The sequence below is a fragment of the Erpetoichthys calabaricus genome, chromosome 4 (assembly GCF_900747795.2).
Source record: "Erpetoichthys calabaricus chromosome 4, fErpCal1.3, whole genome shotgun sequence".
Taxonomy (NCBI): Eukaryota; Metazoa; Chordata; class Cladistia; order Polypteriformes; family Polypteridae; genus Erpetoichthys; species Erpetoichthys calabaricus.
Window position 1 is genome coordinate 148199970 of NC_041397.2, and position 15858 is coordinate 148215827.

The window sequence follows — 15858 nt, forward strand, 5'->3', positions numbered from 1 at the left end:
TGCTCTGCCTTTGGTTTATGAGATCTTTCTGTTAGCTTTGGATATTGCTTACTTTTGGATTGCCTCTTCAGGCAACTTTAAGTAAACTCCTTGATCATTTTTTAAATAACTTTTTGCTTTGGTTTTGAATACTTTTTTGAATAAACAACATAATATTATTAATATAATAAGAAACTCTGTTTTGCTTCTGGTTCCCATCTTCCATTTTAGAATTTTTGTGTGTGCAGGCCACATTCTTGATTTATATGTTGCTGGTCCAGGTCTACCTTGAACTTCCATCCATCCATTTTCCAACCCGCTGAATCCGAACACAGGGTCACGGGGGTCTGCTGGAGCCAATCCCAGCCAACACAGGGCACAAGGCAGGAAACAATCCTGGGCAGGGTGCCAACCCACCGCAGGACACATACAAACACACCCACACACCAAGCACACACTAGGGCCAATTTAGAATCGCCAATCCACCTAACCTGCATGTCTTTGGACTGTGGGAGGAAACCGGAGCGCCTGGAGGAAACCCACGCAGACACGGGGAGAACATGCAAACTCCACGCAGGGAGGACCTGGGAAGCGAACCCGGGTCCCCAGGTCTCCCAACTGCAAGGCAGCAGCGCTACCCACTGCGCCACCGTGCCGCCCCTACCTTGAACTTTCAGGCTTGATTTGGATTTTTGTTGACAGAATCACTACAGAAAAGGCATGTTAAATGAAAATTTGCACAATATCCAGTTCTTTCAGCATATCTGAATTGATATAATCTAGTCCTGTGGCCTTGCCATATATCTATGAGTCTTCAAATATGTAAGTTGTAAAAACACTTCCACAAATGCCCACTAGATGGGGGAAACTCTTCAGAATCCAAGGCTACACACAAAAAGGGCAGCACAGAATCTTTTTAAAGTAAAACATTTATTCTTCATCAAAAAAAGCTCTTCAATACCAGTGAAGCTTCGAAAAGCACAAAGACTCAAAATGGAGTGGTCTAAAGCAATAAGGCAATCCAATGTAAACAAAGTCCTAAAACAAGAATCCAAAGAGTGGTCAAAAGACAGGTTGAAAATACAATGACTTATAATAAGCACAGAAGAAACTTGAAAGCTCACCAAAACTCACAAGTGCATTCAAAATGAACCAGCAGGAACTGTGGGAGACCGTCAGGATTTATAGGGTAGTTCCTGGTGGTCGCCCACAAAACACATGGGACAGATACACATACACAAATTTAAAGAATACTGTAAACGATAAACAAAAGAAAAAGCAATATGTATGAATAAATCAAAAATGTACAACAAAACAACCATTTGAACCCCAGCCAGAGGTGTAACCCAGCTGGGATATAACAGCCACTTTGGGGCTTTCTAGTCACCACACTCACCTCAGCCACAGAGAAAGAGCCAACCCCAAACAATGTTTCAGGCGCCACCTCCTCTGAGAGAGTGTATCGCATGTGCACTTGCCACCCACACAGGAAACATTAGGAAATACAGTATGTGATCCATATAAGGAAGGGATACATTTACAAATGCTGATCATACATTTGCAAATAAATTTTACACACTCTGAAATAGAGGGACACACCTGTGTGCCAGTAAAATGCATTTAAAACAGTTTTGACTGCAGTCACATTAAGTCACTAGACTATGAAGGTGTGGATTCAAATTACTCAATAATAAAAAACAGTTTACATCTAGAAAGCTGCAGTTTGGAAGGAACAAATAAAGAGAAAACTTGTAAAGCACAAATGCTTCAGTTTTAAACCAAAAATGTTAAAAAACAACAATTTTCTTTTATGAGATCAAAAATATTAAACAACAAAACGCTTTCCCTACATATAATTAGAGGAAGAAGCCCAGATGCAAGAAACACCATTAGTGATTATAATGGTTAAAGCAGCATACACATATTTGCTCACTGACGTCAACTGCTTACTATACTTACCAAATTATGTTCTGAATCTGAGAAAGTTCTGACACTTCTTTTCTTAGTGTACCTATATTACACAGTCCAGTCTGTCTGTCTCTCTAACATTTGCCTTCTCTTACATGCTGTTCACTGCTTGACTGTAACCTCACTATCACTTTCATGCTTGTACTATAAAAAGGACAACAGCCAGTGTAGGAACTCTTACTGTATTATAAGTTCTGATTGTACGTGTCATTAAAGCATACAAAATAAGGACTGATGAGGAAGGGCTACAAAACCTGTTTGACCTGGGGTGGTCTGAGATCGCTTTTTCTGTATTGATTTGATTTTTATACTGATTTTATATTGATTTGATTCAGTTGTGGAAATTTGATTTGTGACTTGTCAAGAAAGCTAAATTGAAAGGCATCATGATTGGGGGTAGGGAGTAGAAGGGGATGGAGTTTAGGTGCTGTTTTTTAAAATTTTCCTAAATGGTTTTCAACTTCAAATCAGCTAAATGTTTTCATTTTTTAATCACATTCCTTTTTATGATTTCTTCAAAGTATTCTTTCCACTTCTTAATAATATTCCTTTTTGTGTCCACTTCTCAACAATTTATTGTCATTATTTCCTCACGCTTGTTGAAAATGGCCTATGTATTGTCTAAATTCCCCTTCTTAAGTTGTACAATGGTTTGCCGGAACATCATTGAGGCTGTCCAAAAGATATTTCCAATGGACTTTCCAAACTCCTTCCACACACTAGTTTCAAAACTGGGTGCTTTGTACTGTAAGTTCTCAGTCTCAAACCTTCAATGTGGGTTTTCACATTAATGTGCTGTATATATACAGAATATTTCTAAATTAGAATAAAAAATACAGCAAATTTTAGATTGTAATGTATGTATGTTTCTGAAACATAACAAAATGATTACAGATTTAAATAAGAAATTATCCTTTCAAACCTTAGCACAGATGTATTTACCTACAGGTGAGCTTATTTAAAACATTCATATCTCCATGATGACTCCACCTATGCTTTAGTGAGCAAATAAAAGGGGGCCACCTCCTGTTCTCTGTGTGCTTTAAATAAGCCACTGCAGCCAACAGTGTAGATCTCATTTAGACAGGTCTTTGCATTTAAACTTTCAAAACTTGTCCAAGATGATTTGTGGGAAAGCATTTGTGCTGCTTATGATAGCAGTATGCATTAAAGCACAGCAAAACTGTAAGTTGAGCATTAAGTTAATTAAAATATTTTCCATTTTTTTCATTTTTTTTTTGTTAAATGATGTATATGCTTGTATCATATAATGCATTTCTTGTAGGGTAAACTATGCAACCTAATTTTCTTATTATTTTTATTATTAATAATACTTGTTATATTTTATTACTAGTGGTCTTATTTTAAACATAGACTTTTTTGTATGGTATATGTAAACGTATACTTGTATCATATAGTGCATAATGTTCATTTTAATGTAATTTGTAAATGTACACATTGTTGTAAATTAAGAGAGTGGAACAGGAATTGAGTTCAAATCCTCAGTCTGTAAATGTATTTGTGGAGTTTGCTTATTCTTTTTGTGTTACACTTATGCATGTTAAGTTAATTCAACACTCTGAATTGACAAAATATGTGTGATTATTTATACGTACGAGTGTCCCTTGAGATCTGCCATCTTGTTTACATCTGACTTCTGACATTCGCCCAATTTTGACATATGTGGAGTCAAATTACAAATATGTAAAATGAAATATGAACTCTAAATAAATAAAACCTGAATATATAGCATACATTCTGTAAATATATATATATATATATATACTGTATATAGTGGAGACCCACCCTGGGCACAGACAGGCAGACACCGATAGTTCAAATCCAATGCCTCTCTTCACCGCCTCCACTCCTCTCCTCTGAGCTCTGTCCTCTTCCACCCGACTACAGCTGACAAATGGAGGGAGGTGGCCCCTTTTAAGTCCACCTGGACGTGTTCCAGGTGCCTCCTGATGAGCTTCCTGCAGCACTTCCTGGTGTGGCGGAAGTGGCGCAGGAGCACCTGGAAGCACTCCGGGTGTCCCTGGTTTTCTTTCCACCAGCACCTCCGGGTATGGCGGAAGTGCTGACATCCAGGGCTTCATAGGGATCTGGGCGCCCCCTGGCAGTGACCACGGGCCCCTATAGGGTTGAGCTTATATGCTCTGTTCCCATGGTCCCCATACCAACCAGGGCAGCTGCCCTCTCGTGGTCCAGAGGAGGCGTAGCCCCTCTCCCGGTCCTTCCAGGTGTCCCGGCTGAGTACCACCCCCAGCCGCCTGCCACAATATATATATATATATATATATATATATATATATATATATGAAATGTTTATTTAAGTTTTTGTTCCTGTGGTGTTTAATAAAATAGCAGATCAGCTTATAATTTGGATTAAAGTTAGGTAGCCTCTTGTGCAAGCAGTAACTTAAATTTGACAGATTCTCATATTTGCTGATTTGTTTAAATGTCTTATTTAAAGACATTCTATGTTTGTCACCACAGAATGATTTTTTTAAGAAGTGGAAGGTAGTTATTAAGAAAAAAAGTCTAATGTCCTTTTACAAAAGGTAATGAATGAGATCAGGGCATGCACACAATAAATGCATCCAAAGCTAAACATTTGAAAAACCCAACAGTCTACACCAGCGTTTTACATAGTGTATTTCTACAAAGAAAACCACTCCAAAGAGCCTTACAGTACACAGCCGCACTGTAAGTGTGTATATGTAATCGAAGGCAGAGTCACAGAGAGAGTCAGGGGTGAGAACTGAATCAGCAGCCCTGAGCCTTAAAGTACAACACATGCTATGAAGTCTGGACAGTTAAGTTTAAGGAATTTTAGTTGAATATAGAAATTATGAAGACTGTTCTAGAAACAGTGGTCATTTTGTGTGTTGGTGTGAATAACATCATGATTCTATCTTCAAGGTAATTTATTTCTAAGAAAACTCTGCTTTCAGGAATTGTTGAGAATAAATTAGCCCTAGTATAAATCCTCTGAAGGTTTGTGTTTCTGTCCTTAAATTCACAATCGGTTCTTTGAAACCTCAATAACATGCATCAATTTTATCATTGCCATTTACTGCCATTAATCACTAAATGCATCCAATTTTAGCTTATTCACAAAAAATGCTTTACTACTCTTAACAGGCAACTGCTCCTGGCTGCGTGCACAGTCTACACTTCAAAGTGCATGTTCTCACATTGTTGTGTGCAGGGCTAGACAACAGAAATATTCCTGATTTGTAAGTTCAGTGATCAACAGGATTCAATTACTTGTTTTGTCTTTTTTGCATATGTGTTACCAGCTCTCTGCTTAAATGTTTTGCATTTTATTTAACTACATTCTTGCTTATACTTGTTTCCTACTGACTGCTTGCTACCCTTTTGTCTGCTCCAACAATGTCTAGAAGCCCATCTCATGCAAGCAAATTTACCATTATAATACCCCATTAGAAGCTTTCATCCTATCTATCCTCATCAAATAAAATAAAAATAAGTCCAGATGGAGATCAAACAGGAATGGGTTGATTTAACAATGCTTTGAAACAATGTCAAGTCAAACCCCACAAGATCAGTTCCTGCCATATTGTAGATGAACACCTAATCTCTAAGTGTTGTCAAGCTTTCTTACATGAGTTACATTAATCTGAATGTGTTTTTTTGCATTGTGTTGATCATTTTAATGAGTATTTTTCGAGACTAACCTAATACCCTTGTAGGTAAATGTTGTGATCTTTGTCTGTCCTTACTGGAAATTACTCTGGAGTGAAACAAATCTATGTCTGACTGTAGCAAGCCTCTACACATTTACCCATCCTCACTTGTATTTGTCTATTCCAGAAGGAAATAAACAATGATGAATCTGGCAAAATGCCACAAAATAGTTATAGTGATATAATTAAGTTCAATTGTTTCTCCATTAAAGAGTTATTAAAGGGCATCTTTTAATTATAAACAATATATTAAACGCAAGTGTGATGTTCCCCCCCCCCCCTCCTGTCCGCTGCAAAAAACAGAAAACCAAAGAAAGGGAAATGTAAGGATTATTAGATATTCATCATGCTTAATTAATTAAGCACAGCTTAAGTGGCTGTGGTGAACTGGAATCCTGTCTATGGTTGATCTTTGGTTTGTACCCAGTACTTCTGAGATAGGCTCCAGCCCTCTGAAATGTATTAAGTAGGTTATGTTTTTCTATATATGCAGTACCCCAAAAACAACTAACACACAGACATTCACGGGTTCAAAAACAGAGGCCTTTATTATAAAATATCTGACAACAGGTTTCTTCTTGGTCACACAATCACAAGTAAACAGTATAGTCTTCTTCTTTCTCATGTCTCCTCTCCATCTGTCCACCTGTCCCCAGCCAGTGTTGCCTTTCTTCCTCCCAGCTCTGACTTCGGAGGAGACCAGATGACTTCCTTTTATGTTGGACCGAGAGTACATCCAGTGCCAGGGCATAGCCTGAAGGAAGCACTTCTTGGTCCAGCAGAAGTACCTTAAGTAAGGATTGTAAATCCCTGCAGTACCATGTAGCAACTCACATGGTGGCTGACTTTCGGCACTACAATTCCCATCATGCCACACTGGGTTCCAAATGGCTACCAAGGTCCTAGGATGCTGCGATCTAGTAGATGAGGGATAAAAATATATATAGGTTTCTGAACTCTTTTAGGAGCCCCCCCCCCAACAACACCCCCCCCCAACAACAGGATGGCATGCCGAAGCACAACTGCTGTATCTGTGGAGGACTGCTTGTCCATTGCCAAGGCAACCAAAGGTTTGCAGCGCAGCAGCAGAGAACCACGAAAACAAGTATGAGCCAATTGAGATCACACTATATGTGCTGTGACATGTAAGTCACTGTCTTGCATCCCAAAACACAAGGCTGAGTCCCAGTACTTTAGCAAAATCAGCTTTATTCAGTTTGAAACAGAAACAGCATGATTATATATTGTAGAGGGATTCATAAGGATTCATATTATCCTTGTATGACATAAACCTTTGTTGCTGTTCTAGTTCCCTTTTGTATTTGATAATTGACATATCCCAGTCTGTTAAGGATTTCTGCAGGTCAAAATCAACTAGGGGCTAACTTAGTGGTGACTTTAATGGAAACATCAGAGAGCTGCTGAACTTTAATCCAAACCATGTCTCCTGTCCCAAAATGTGTTTCCCACTATTTCCCAATGACAAACATTGCAAGCTTTGTAGTACCTGGCCTGTCTGGATATTGAATTCACAGACCTCTTCTGGATTTTCAAACTTAGCTGTTCCAGATCATGTGTAATGCAAACTTTGCAACTTCTGTTGTTCCTGTATTCACCACTGCATTCACCTGACAACACCTCACCTGGGACGACAAGGAGGCCTGTCTTGGCATTTGTTCTTGGGTGGTTTTGCAGTCTGGTTCTCTCATTTACAAACATCCACCTTGTTCCAATACCCTTGGGAAGCAGCCAAATCACTTTCCTCTAATGACCTCACCATACCCAGACTTACAGCTGATCTCACTATGCCCATAAGGCCCCCAGCCAGAAGAGGGCTGCAAGCCCCTAAAATGCAGTGGGCAATCTCCTACCCCTGCATGTGCAGTCACCACTTTAAATATATAGCTCAATTGGTCGTATGCAAAGTCCCTTATAGATTAAGTGTTTGCACCATAGACTGGAGTTACTTCTCCAACTCCGTCTCATAGTCTGCAGAAAGAAAAGCCTCAAGGAGAGCTATACTGAAGGAGCACCAGTCTATAATACCTCACTTGTAGGTTTGCTTCCATCTCTTCATAGGGTCCTCCAGTGAGGCATCAATAACACCCAAGAGTTCAAAATGCTCCAATGGACTGCCAGTGAGAAAATCCTCACTGCCATCCAGAGATTTGAGAACATCGTCAGTGGTATAATTTGCCTCCATCTTTGAGAAATTTAAGCAAAGCATGGGCATAGCAGCTGGGGGTAAACGGTGCTGGTGACAGTCCGACACTTTATAAGCTCCTCGTTACTTGCTGTCAACAATGGTTGCACCTGATTCTCACGTCTGAGGTGAACTGTTTGAGCATCCACATACTTTTTCACTTTATCTTTACTTGTGAAAATTAGTACTCTTCCTAAGAGTACTTTGAAACCCCTTCTTCTGGCACTTCTAACCACTAAGTAAGCTCCATCTAAAAAGGTGGGTCACCATCACGGTGCTGCTCCTCTGGTCACAAGCTCAACAGTTCTTGGACGGCTGAACACCCTCTGACTATGACAAGCTCCAGCTGCTCCATTATCAAATGGTGGTTCACTCAGACTGATATCATCCTGCTCTGACTGTACTAAAGACAATGTATGTGATTGGGTGATATGCGGTAAGCAATACAGAATGTTACTGATAGAATGTAATGTACCTAAGACCTCAGAGAGTAATGACTCACAAAAAAAACAATGCAAACAAGTCACTATTCTGCCCAGTAACAATAGGGCTCTTATTAGGAATGTTAAGCCTTTTTCTAATTGCTGTGACCATTTGTCAGAAGTTAGTTTATCTCACTGCACAGATGACAATACCATGAATAGGTTTACCAGAAAAGGCATCTTATATGGCTGTTATAAGGAACAACACATATCCTATACATTCCCACATCGAAGGTCCTCATACAGTATGTTCACTCTAGTCATGAACTTGACTACAATATCCTAATTTAGGTTTTGTCATTTAATGAAAATTTATATATTCTAAGTTAAACTACTTATATATTCCAAGTTTTGGTTATGTTATAATTGATTGAGATTTTTAGTGCATGGTGTTACATTAAAAAAGTCATGGGTGATCTAAAAATTGCTTAAAAATTAATTCATTTTTAAAACTTTTATTTTTAATTATTAAAGTTCAGCAATGTGAGGTAAAACCAGATGAGAGGGTTGAATGTGGATATCCTGGAATTACACCAGATGTGTGTACCGGAAGAGGATGCTGCTTCAGTTCTGCCATTGTCGGAGTAAAATGGTGCTTCCGCCCAAAAGGTATTTTAATTCTTTTCTGTTTAATTATTGTTAAGTTTGGATTTTGCAGTAATGTGGGGTTTAGTTTTGTTCTTGAGCTTGGAGCCGATGATTATTATGTATCTTCTCTGTGCTCTTATTTGTGTTCATTGGATGGTATATTTTTACTGGACCTAATTTATATTGTGGGGAACAGCCCGGACACAGACAGGTAGACATGTTGGTTTCACCACACACACATTTATTATACATTGTATTTACAGCAGAAGTGCACAATCCCAGTGCCTCAGCACCAATCACCCCTTAAGTCCTTGGCCACACTCACAATGCCTTTACAGTCTCTGGTCCGCCTCCACTCCTCTTCGCCAAGCTTCGTCCTCTTCCACCCAACTCTTGCCCTTGACTGGCGGGAGGCGGCCCCTTTTATACACCCTGGAAGGACTCCAGGTGCATCCTGAGGGCTTCTGTAGCCACAGCCCTGTGTGGCGGAAGCTCTAGCAGTGTAACCGGAAGTCCACTGGGTGTCCCCAATCCTCTTCCCCCCAGCACTTCCGGGTGTGGCGGAAGTACTGAGGTCCAGGGCTCCCAAGGCATCGGGGCACCCCCTGGCGGTGACCACGGGCCCCTACAGGGTTGAGCTTCCAAGCTCTGTACCCGTGGTCCCCAAAGCAACCAGGGAGGACGCCCCCTCGTGTCCTGGAGGAGGCATAAGCCCTCCTCTAGTCCTCCTGGGCATCCCGGCCGGGTATGAACCCCCGCCGGGTACCACAATATCTTTATATAAAAATTTATTTTAAGTTTGACATAAAGCAATTCCTTTATCAAAAAGGCAGTCTGTGCTTGTATTCACTGTTGCTGGCTCTTTAGCCCTCTATATACTGTACATTCATAGTAACTTTCAAATATTTTGCCTTTCAAATTGCATATACAAGGTGTAATGAAAAAAACAAAACAAAACAGTACATTACATGTCAATAATTGTAATGGCTTGTATATCTTTTATCATAATATTTCTTACCCAAACCATCCTAACAGACACCGTTTTCAATAAATGCTAAATTGAAAAAGATCTATTTAAGGTAACATAACTTAATAAAAATAGGTTCTGAGAGAGAAAATCAAACAGACACATATTTAAAGATATCTAGCACTATTGAATGCAGCAATAAAAGTGCCTGTCTCTCGCGTATTTACTGAAAATAAACAATTTTTCATAACTGTTGCTCCCTTGGTGTTATTTAGAGTATGTTGAGATGCCCCTAGGGTGCTGTAACTATTAAAAATGCATCAAATTAATATATATTAAATTTATTAACATATATAGTTACCCCTAGAAGGTGCTCAGCAAGCAAAGTGACATGATTGCAAAAACAATTCTTAACACCAGACATATTGGTTTGCATTTTAATATTCTGTAAATAATCTGATAGTGTCCTTAATAAATGTACTAATAAGCAGTTTTAGGCCCCTTCTCCGATGCCTAAAGAAGTCTCTCAGAGAAAATATCACCTGTTGATGATGAAGACAGAAAACTTCAATTTTCCTTGGCCTCTTCTCATTAGAACACTAGAAGATTATAACAATCTTGACCAGTGGTTCCAAGAGTTGGTACTGGGGAACCCCCGTGGCTGCAGGATTTTGTTCCAACCAACTTCCGTTTTATATTGAACTCCTAGCCTAAATAAGATTAGACGAGAACAGGCCATGCAGCCCAACAAAGCTCACCATTCCTGTCCATTTAATTCTTCTAAAAAAAACTTCAAGTCTAGTTTTGAAAGTCCCTGAAGTGGGACTGTCCACCACACTACTTGGTTGCTTATTCCTATGGTTCTCTGTGTAAAGAGAAACTTCCTAATGTTAACTGTGAAATTTTCCCTTAAGTTTCCAAATGTATTCCCGTGCTTTTGATTAACTCATTTTAGTATAACAGTCTCAATTGACTGTGCTAATTCTTTTCATAATTTTAAAATCTTCAATCATGTCACCTCTTAATGTTCTTTTGCTTAAATTGAAAAAGGCTCAGCTTTTTTGATCTTTCCTCATAATTCATCCCCTGTAGCCCTGAAATCAGCCTAGTTGTTCTTCTTTGGACTTTTTCTAGCACTACTATGTCTTTTTTGTAACCTGGAGACCAAAACTGCACACAGTACTTCAGATGAGGTCTCACCAGTGCATTATAAAGGTTAAGCATAACCTCCTTGGACTTGTAGTCCACACATCGTGCTATGTAACTTAACATTCTGTTAGCCTTCTTAATGGCTTCTGAACACTTTCTTGGAATTTGAAAGCGTAGAGTCCACTACGACTCCTAAATCCTTCTCATAAGGTGTACTTTCCATTTTCAGACCTCTCATTGTGTATTCAAGCCTAACATTTTCAATTCCTAAATGTAATATTTTATATTTAGTGCCATTAAATTTCATCTACAACATATCTGCCCAAGCCTGTATACTTTATGCAAAGGAAGGTAACCAGAAGAGGGGTTTCCCCAGCCTCCTGTTGGAACTTTTCAGGCCATGTTGCACTCTTTGGACTATATTATTGTTACGTGCATTCTATATGCTTTACATTGAATTGGCACTCCACAGTATTTTAAAGGAAATAATATATTTACAACTAATTTTAGGAAAAGTAAATAACTGTTTATTAAACAATAATATAAATGTCCTGTGCTGGTGTTGCCAACTCACAGCTTCAGAGTCCTGGGTTTGAATTTTAGACCGTGTGAAGATTGCATGTTCTCCCTGTGACCTATGATTTCCTCTGGGTGCTCTGATTTTCCACCAACATTCCACAGGCAAAGGTTAGTTGGTAACTCAAGAGCTATCTTTGCATGAACAAGTGTGTGTGATTGTAAATTACAATGGGAAGCTGGTTCTTATGCTGGATAGTCAGTCGTCTCTGCAACCTTGAACTGGATAATCAGGTAAGTAATAGAATCCATTAATTTTTTTTCTTGTTGAAAAGTAAGCATTGCTGAAACATTTGGTGTCAGTGACTATTTTTTTGCATACAGTGTGAACTGTAAATTCTTATTTATCTCTCAGTCATCCCGGCTAATACCCCCAGGCCGCCAGGTGGAGCTCTCCCTGCAGCATGGAGGTGCCCCGAAATCCAGCAGGGAATTATGGAAAATGGAGTTTTCATCCACACACCTGCTGGATACCACAGGGGCCCCTAGAGGATGCTGCAGGGAGGCCTAAAGACTCTTACGTGCCCTATAACCCGGAAGTACGTCTTAGTCACAGCGACAAGGGAAATGACGTACTTCCGGGATGAAGAAGAGGACTTTTGATCTGACCCAGAAGTGATAGGAAGTCACGTGGGCAGAGGGATTGGAAACACTTCCGGGTCAGGGACTATAAAAGTCTGGGAAAGATACCAGACAACGAGCTGAGCTGGGTGGAAGGGTGGCAACGCATCTGGGAGAGTGGAGGATTGTTTATTGTTTAGTGATTGGAGTATTGATTTATTGAGTATTGTGGAGTGTAGGTGCTTTGTGCATTAACATTTGGACTTTTATCTGGTGTCTGACGTGGTGTCCGAGGGTTCAAGGGAGCGAGAGCGCCCCCTTATCTGTCACAAAATATACTATCCTCCTTTTATTTATGGTCTTTCAAATTGATTTAAATAGAGATTCTTTCATCCATGATACTAGTAATAATTGTAAGGAGATATTGCCATTATTGAGGTTATATAATTTAATATGATTAACTTCCTTTGTTTCACCAGTGAGCAGTGTTTGTGAGGTGCTTCCATCACTCCGTGAAGACTGTGGCTTCCCTGGAATTACAATTTCCCAATGTAATAGCAGAGGGTGCTGTTTTGACTCCCGCACCAGTAATGTGATTTGGTGTTTCAAACCAGATAGTAAGGATTTTAAGTATTTGTGAGAATTAGATTTTACACACTCAGCTGTAGATAATTGTGAAGCTTTTTAAAATTCTTTAAAATAACACCTTTCGGTTTGATAGAATGATGTGGAATGAAACTTGTGACCAATGAAATCTGTTACTTTCTTTTTAGTTATGGTGTAAAATGTAAAGGCTAAAAGTAAAACCAATACTTCTATCTACTGCAGACCTGCAATTAAAAAAAAGTTGGTTTCACAGACTGTTTTCCATTTATAAGTAAATTTTCTACAAAATGTACATTTATTTGTCTGAAACCTCTTTTCTGCAGTTTATTATAGAGCACATACACTATTTTGTCAACAATTCAGCAATTTTGTTATTTTTCAGTAGGTGTTGCAACTATTTTATTCATAATAGTAATATTTACAGATGAACTCTAGTAATGCCTGTCTGCTATTATGTGTCTTTCTTCCAGGCTGCTCAGCCAATTGAATTTCTTGAAGATATCGACAAACTGACAAGAAACACTATGTACAGTGAGATTGTACTGTGTGTGCTTTGAGAATCAATAAAATATTGCTTTGTCAAACCTGTATTGATTAATTTCAAAATAAAGGAACAATGTAAAGTGTAAAAATGGCAGTACACCATAACAAAAATCTGAAAAAAATATTTCCATAGCTAATAAATTAAAATGAATCTCTTCTTTCAAATAAACAGGCTTCAGCCTAAATCATTTTACTAATTTATCACAAAATCAAGAAAAGGCTGTGTTTGATTTAAAAAAAAAAAAAGAAAAGTTGTCAGTTTCGGAAGGATACACATTCCTAATCAGGAACACCATATGCTCAAAGCTGTCTGTTTTTCCCTATCTTTGTTTTTTATAAAGCAGTACACAAAATTCTATAATTGGGACAGTCCAAAAAAAATCAGACAGACAAGATTAAAGACAAAGATTTTTATTTGCTTGAAAGGTTTTGATTAATGTTTCATTTACCTTTTACAAACACCAAATCATTTCGAATACTCCTCCTGTTAGATTTATTTGATGGTTAACACACACACCTATTCTGGTGGTTGCACTCACCTGAGTTATGGTATGTTTTTCACAGTCAAGCTCTCACATGCCTTAGTCCTTAACTGATATTGTAATGGCCTGAATTGATAAGCCTGAGGACTGTCCTCTTGTAGGTGAATAGTCAAAGGGGCCACCCTGTCTGTAGTGTATTATATGAATCTACTATAATTTTAAGGAGGGGTATGCAAGTGTGTGTATGTGTGGTGTGCATGTTTGCATGTAACGCACAAAGCAGCTATTGCAATACCCCATGTCTGTGTGTCCGCTTGAAAAAACTCGGCCCCCCACAGACCAATTCTGTTGAAATGTGGCATGCTTATTCTTCAGAAGAAATTTGTTAAGACAGTTCAATTTTAGTTGTGATATCTGGAACAGATTGTGCTATACCACAGTTTTAAAATTTCAAAACCCGTTATTAAAAAGCACTAGCAAATTTGCAACCTCATCTATTTTAAACTAAAGAAACATTCTATGTTACTTCAGCTACAAATTAGTCTAGTGTATCAATTTTATCTTGACAGAAGTAGTATCAACTTGTATATTTTCAATATTTTGTTGTTTTTCACCTCCTATAACTGCTACTGACTGCAAACAGATCCCCAGTACAAGTTAATGAAACACTAGAAGACTGTGTTAGTGGGTAGGAAGTTGCTGTCACTGGCTGATTGAGTATGAGTGGGATGCTGCCTGAGCTCACACGGCTTAAGTGCAAGCAGAAGAGAAACAGTGTATCAGCACCTCAGACCTCCCAAAGTTTTAATTTGTAACTGGTAAGTTAAATTATTTTCCTAACTGTAAAATATAAAATGCAATCAAAGCAAACAAAACATTATCTATAATAATCAATAAAGGACCCTTTGGCATGTAAGCCATTACGCACAGAGTAAATAAGCATTTATTCAGTAATAACTTTACACTAAACCAACCTCAAACTTTCATTATCTGTAGATTATAATGATTAACTATTTCACTGACAGTATAATTTACTAGGGTGATTACATTTCCCAATGACATGGATGTCCTGATTTCACACTATAAACAGAGATAAACAACTGAAAAATATCAAAATATCCTAGTTTTAACAAGCTACTTAATTAATTAAGTTGTTTAGCACTGCAAAGTCATCATAATTTATTTACAACAAACCTTCAAGAGGGAATACTGCTTGATTAGGAGTTTGAACAGCATCGCAAGAAGGACCAAGAAACACACACAAAAACAGACAGTATACTGTTATTTATTTGTTTCCACTTTAAGAACAGTGTGCAATCAGATGTGTTTACTTGTGAAAGGGTTTTGGTTTTTTTTCCTGTGCCTTGATCCTTCTCTGATGATGATGAGAGGCATTAAACAAATAAGGTTTTATATGTGGACATACATGCTGCACAAGTGCCTACGTTTGGGACATTGAATACCTGGTCACATCATAATTTACTATCACATGGCGCATTCGCTTGGTATCCATAATGGTCAGTTGCTGTAATAATGTTTGCCATTCACTTCTGTTATTCCCTAATATTTCATGGAAATTACAATAGTTGGATATACTCAAAGAAGGAATTAATCGCAAAACTCTTTTTTTAATTATAAATATTTTTGTTATGTCAATTGGTAATTGCAAACTGTCGCTGTGTATGAGTATGTTGTGTGTGTGAGTAAAACTGGTCCCTGTGATGGACTATAGAATTCTGTCCAGTCCTGTACTGAATGCACCTAAATCTTATGCCATGTGTACATCTTCTAACTTTTTGTATTTAATTTCATTTCTGTTTTTTGTAGTTCCATTTATGTTTATTTCTGTTAACTGGTTTATTGTTAATTATATAGCTTTGGTTACCTCAGTTCCTCTCAATATTTTGTTAGTTATTTTAATTGTTCAGTTTGTGGGGGTGCAGTCTGTGTGCTGGCTTTAGGAGTTAAGTATAAACTAGGCATTAGTGGGAGAAAGTGTATAGGCCAACCTCATACTGTGACATTTGTGGGGAGTATC

General features: G+C 38.4%; 1 protein-coding gene across 1 annotated transcript; it reads left to right on the forward strand.

The window, feature by feature from the left end:
* The first annotated feature begins 2973 nt into the window (after nt 1-2973).
* Nucleotides 2974-12829, forward strand: LOC114651393 (putative gastrointestinal growth factor xP4). The gene is made up of 3 exons (XM_028801292.2): nt 2974-3132; nt 8823-8957; nt 12669-12829. The coding sequence occupies exons 1-3, from the start codon at nt 3069-3071 to the stop codon at nt 12827-12829; spliced, it is 360 nt and encodes a 119-aa protein (XP_028657125.2). The 5' UTR covers nt 2974-3068.
* The last annotated feature ends 3029 nt before the right edge of the window (nt 12830-15858 follow it).

Coding starts and splice junctions, on each gene's coding strand:
- LOC114651393 (XM_028801292.2), top strand. CDS start 3,069: ATGATTTGTGGGAAAGCATTTGTGCTGCTTATGATAGCAGTATGCATT. Junction 3,133..8,822: donor CATTAAAGCACAGCAAAACT/GTAAGTTGAGCA, acceptor TAATTATTAAAG/TTCAGCAATGTGAGGTAAAA. Junction 8,958..12,668: donor ATGGTGCTTCCGCCCAAAAG/GTATTTTAATTC, acceptor TTGTTTCACCAG/TGAGCAGTGTTTGTGAGGTG.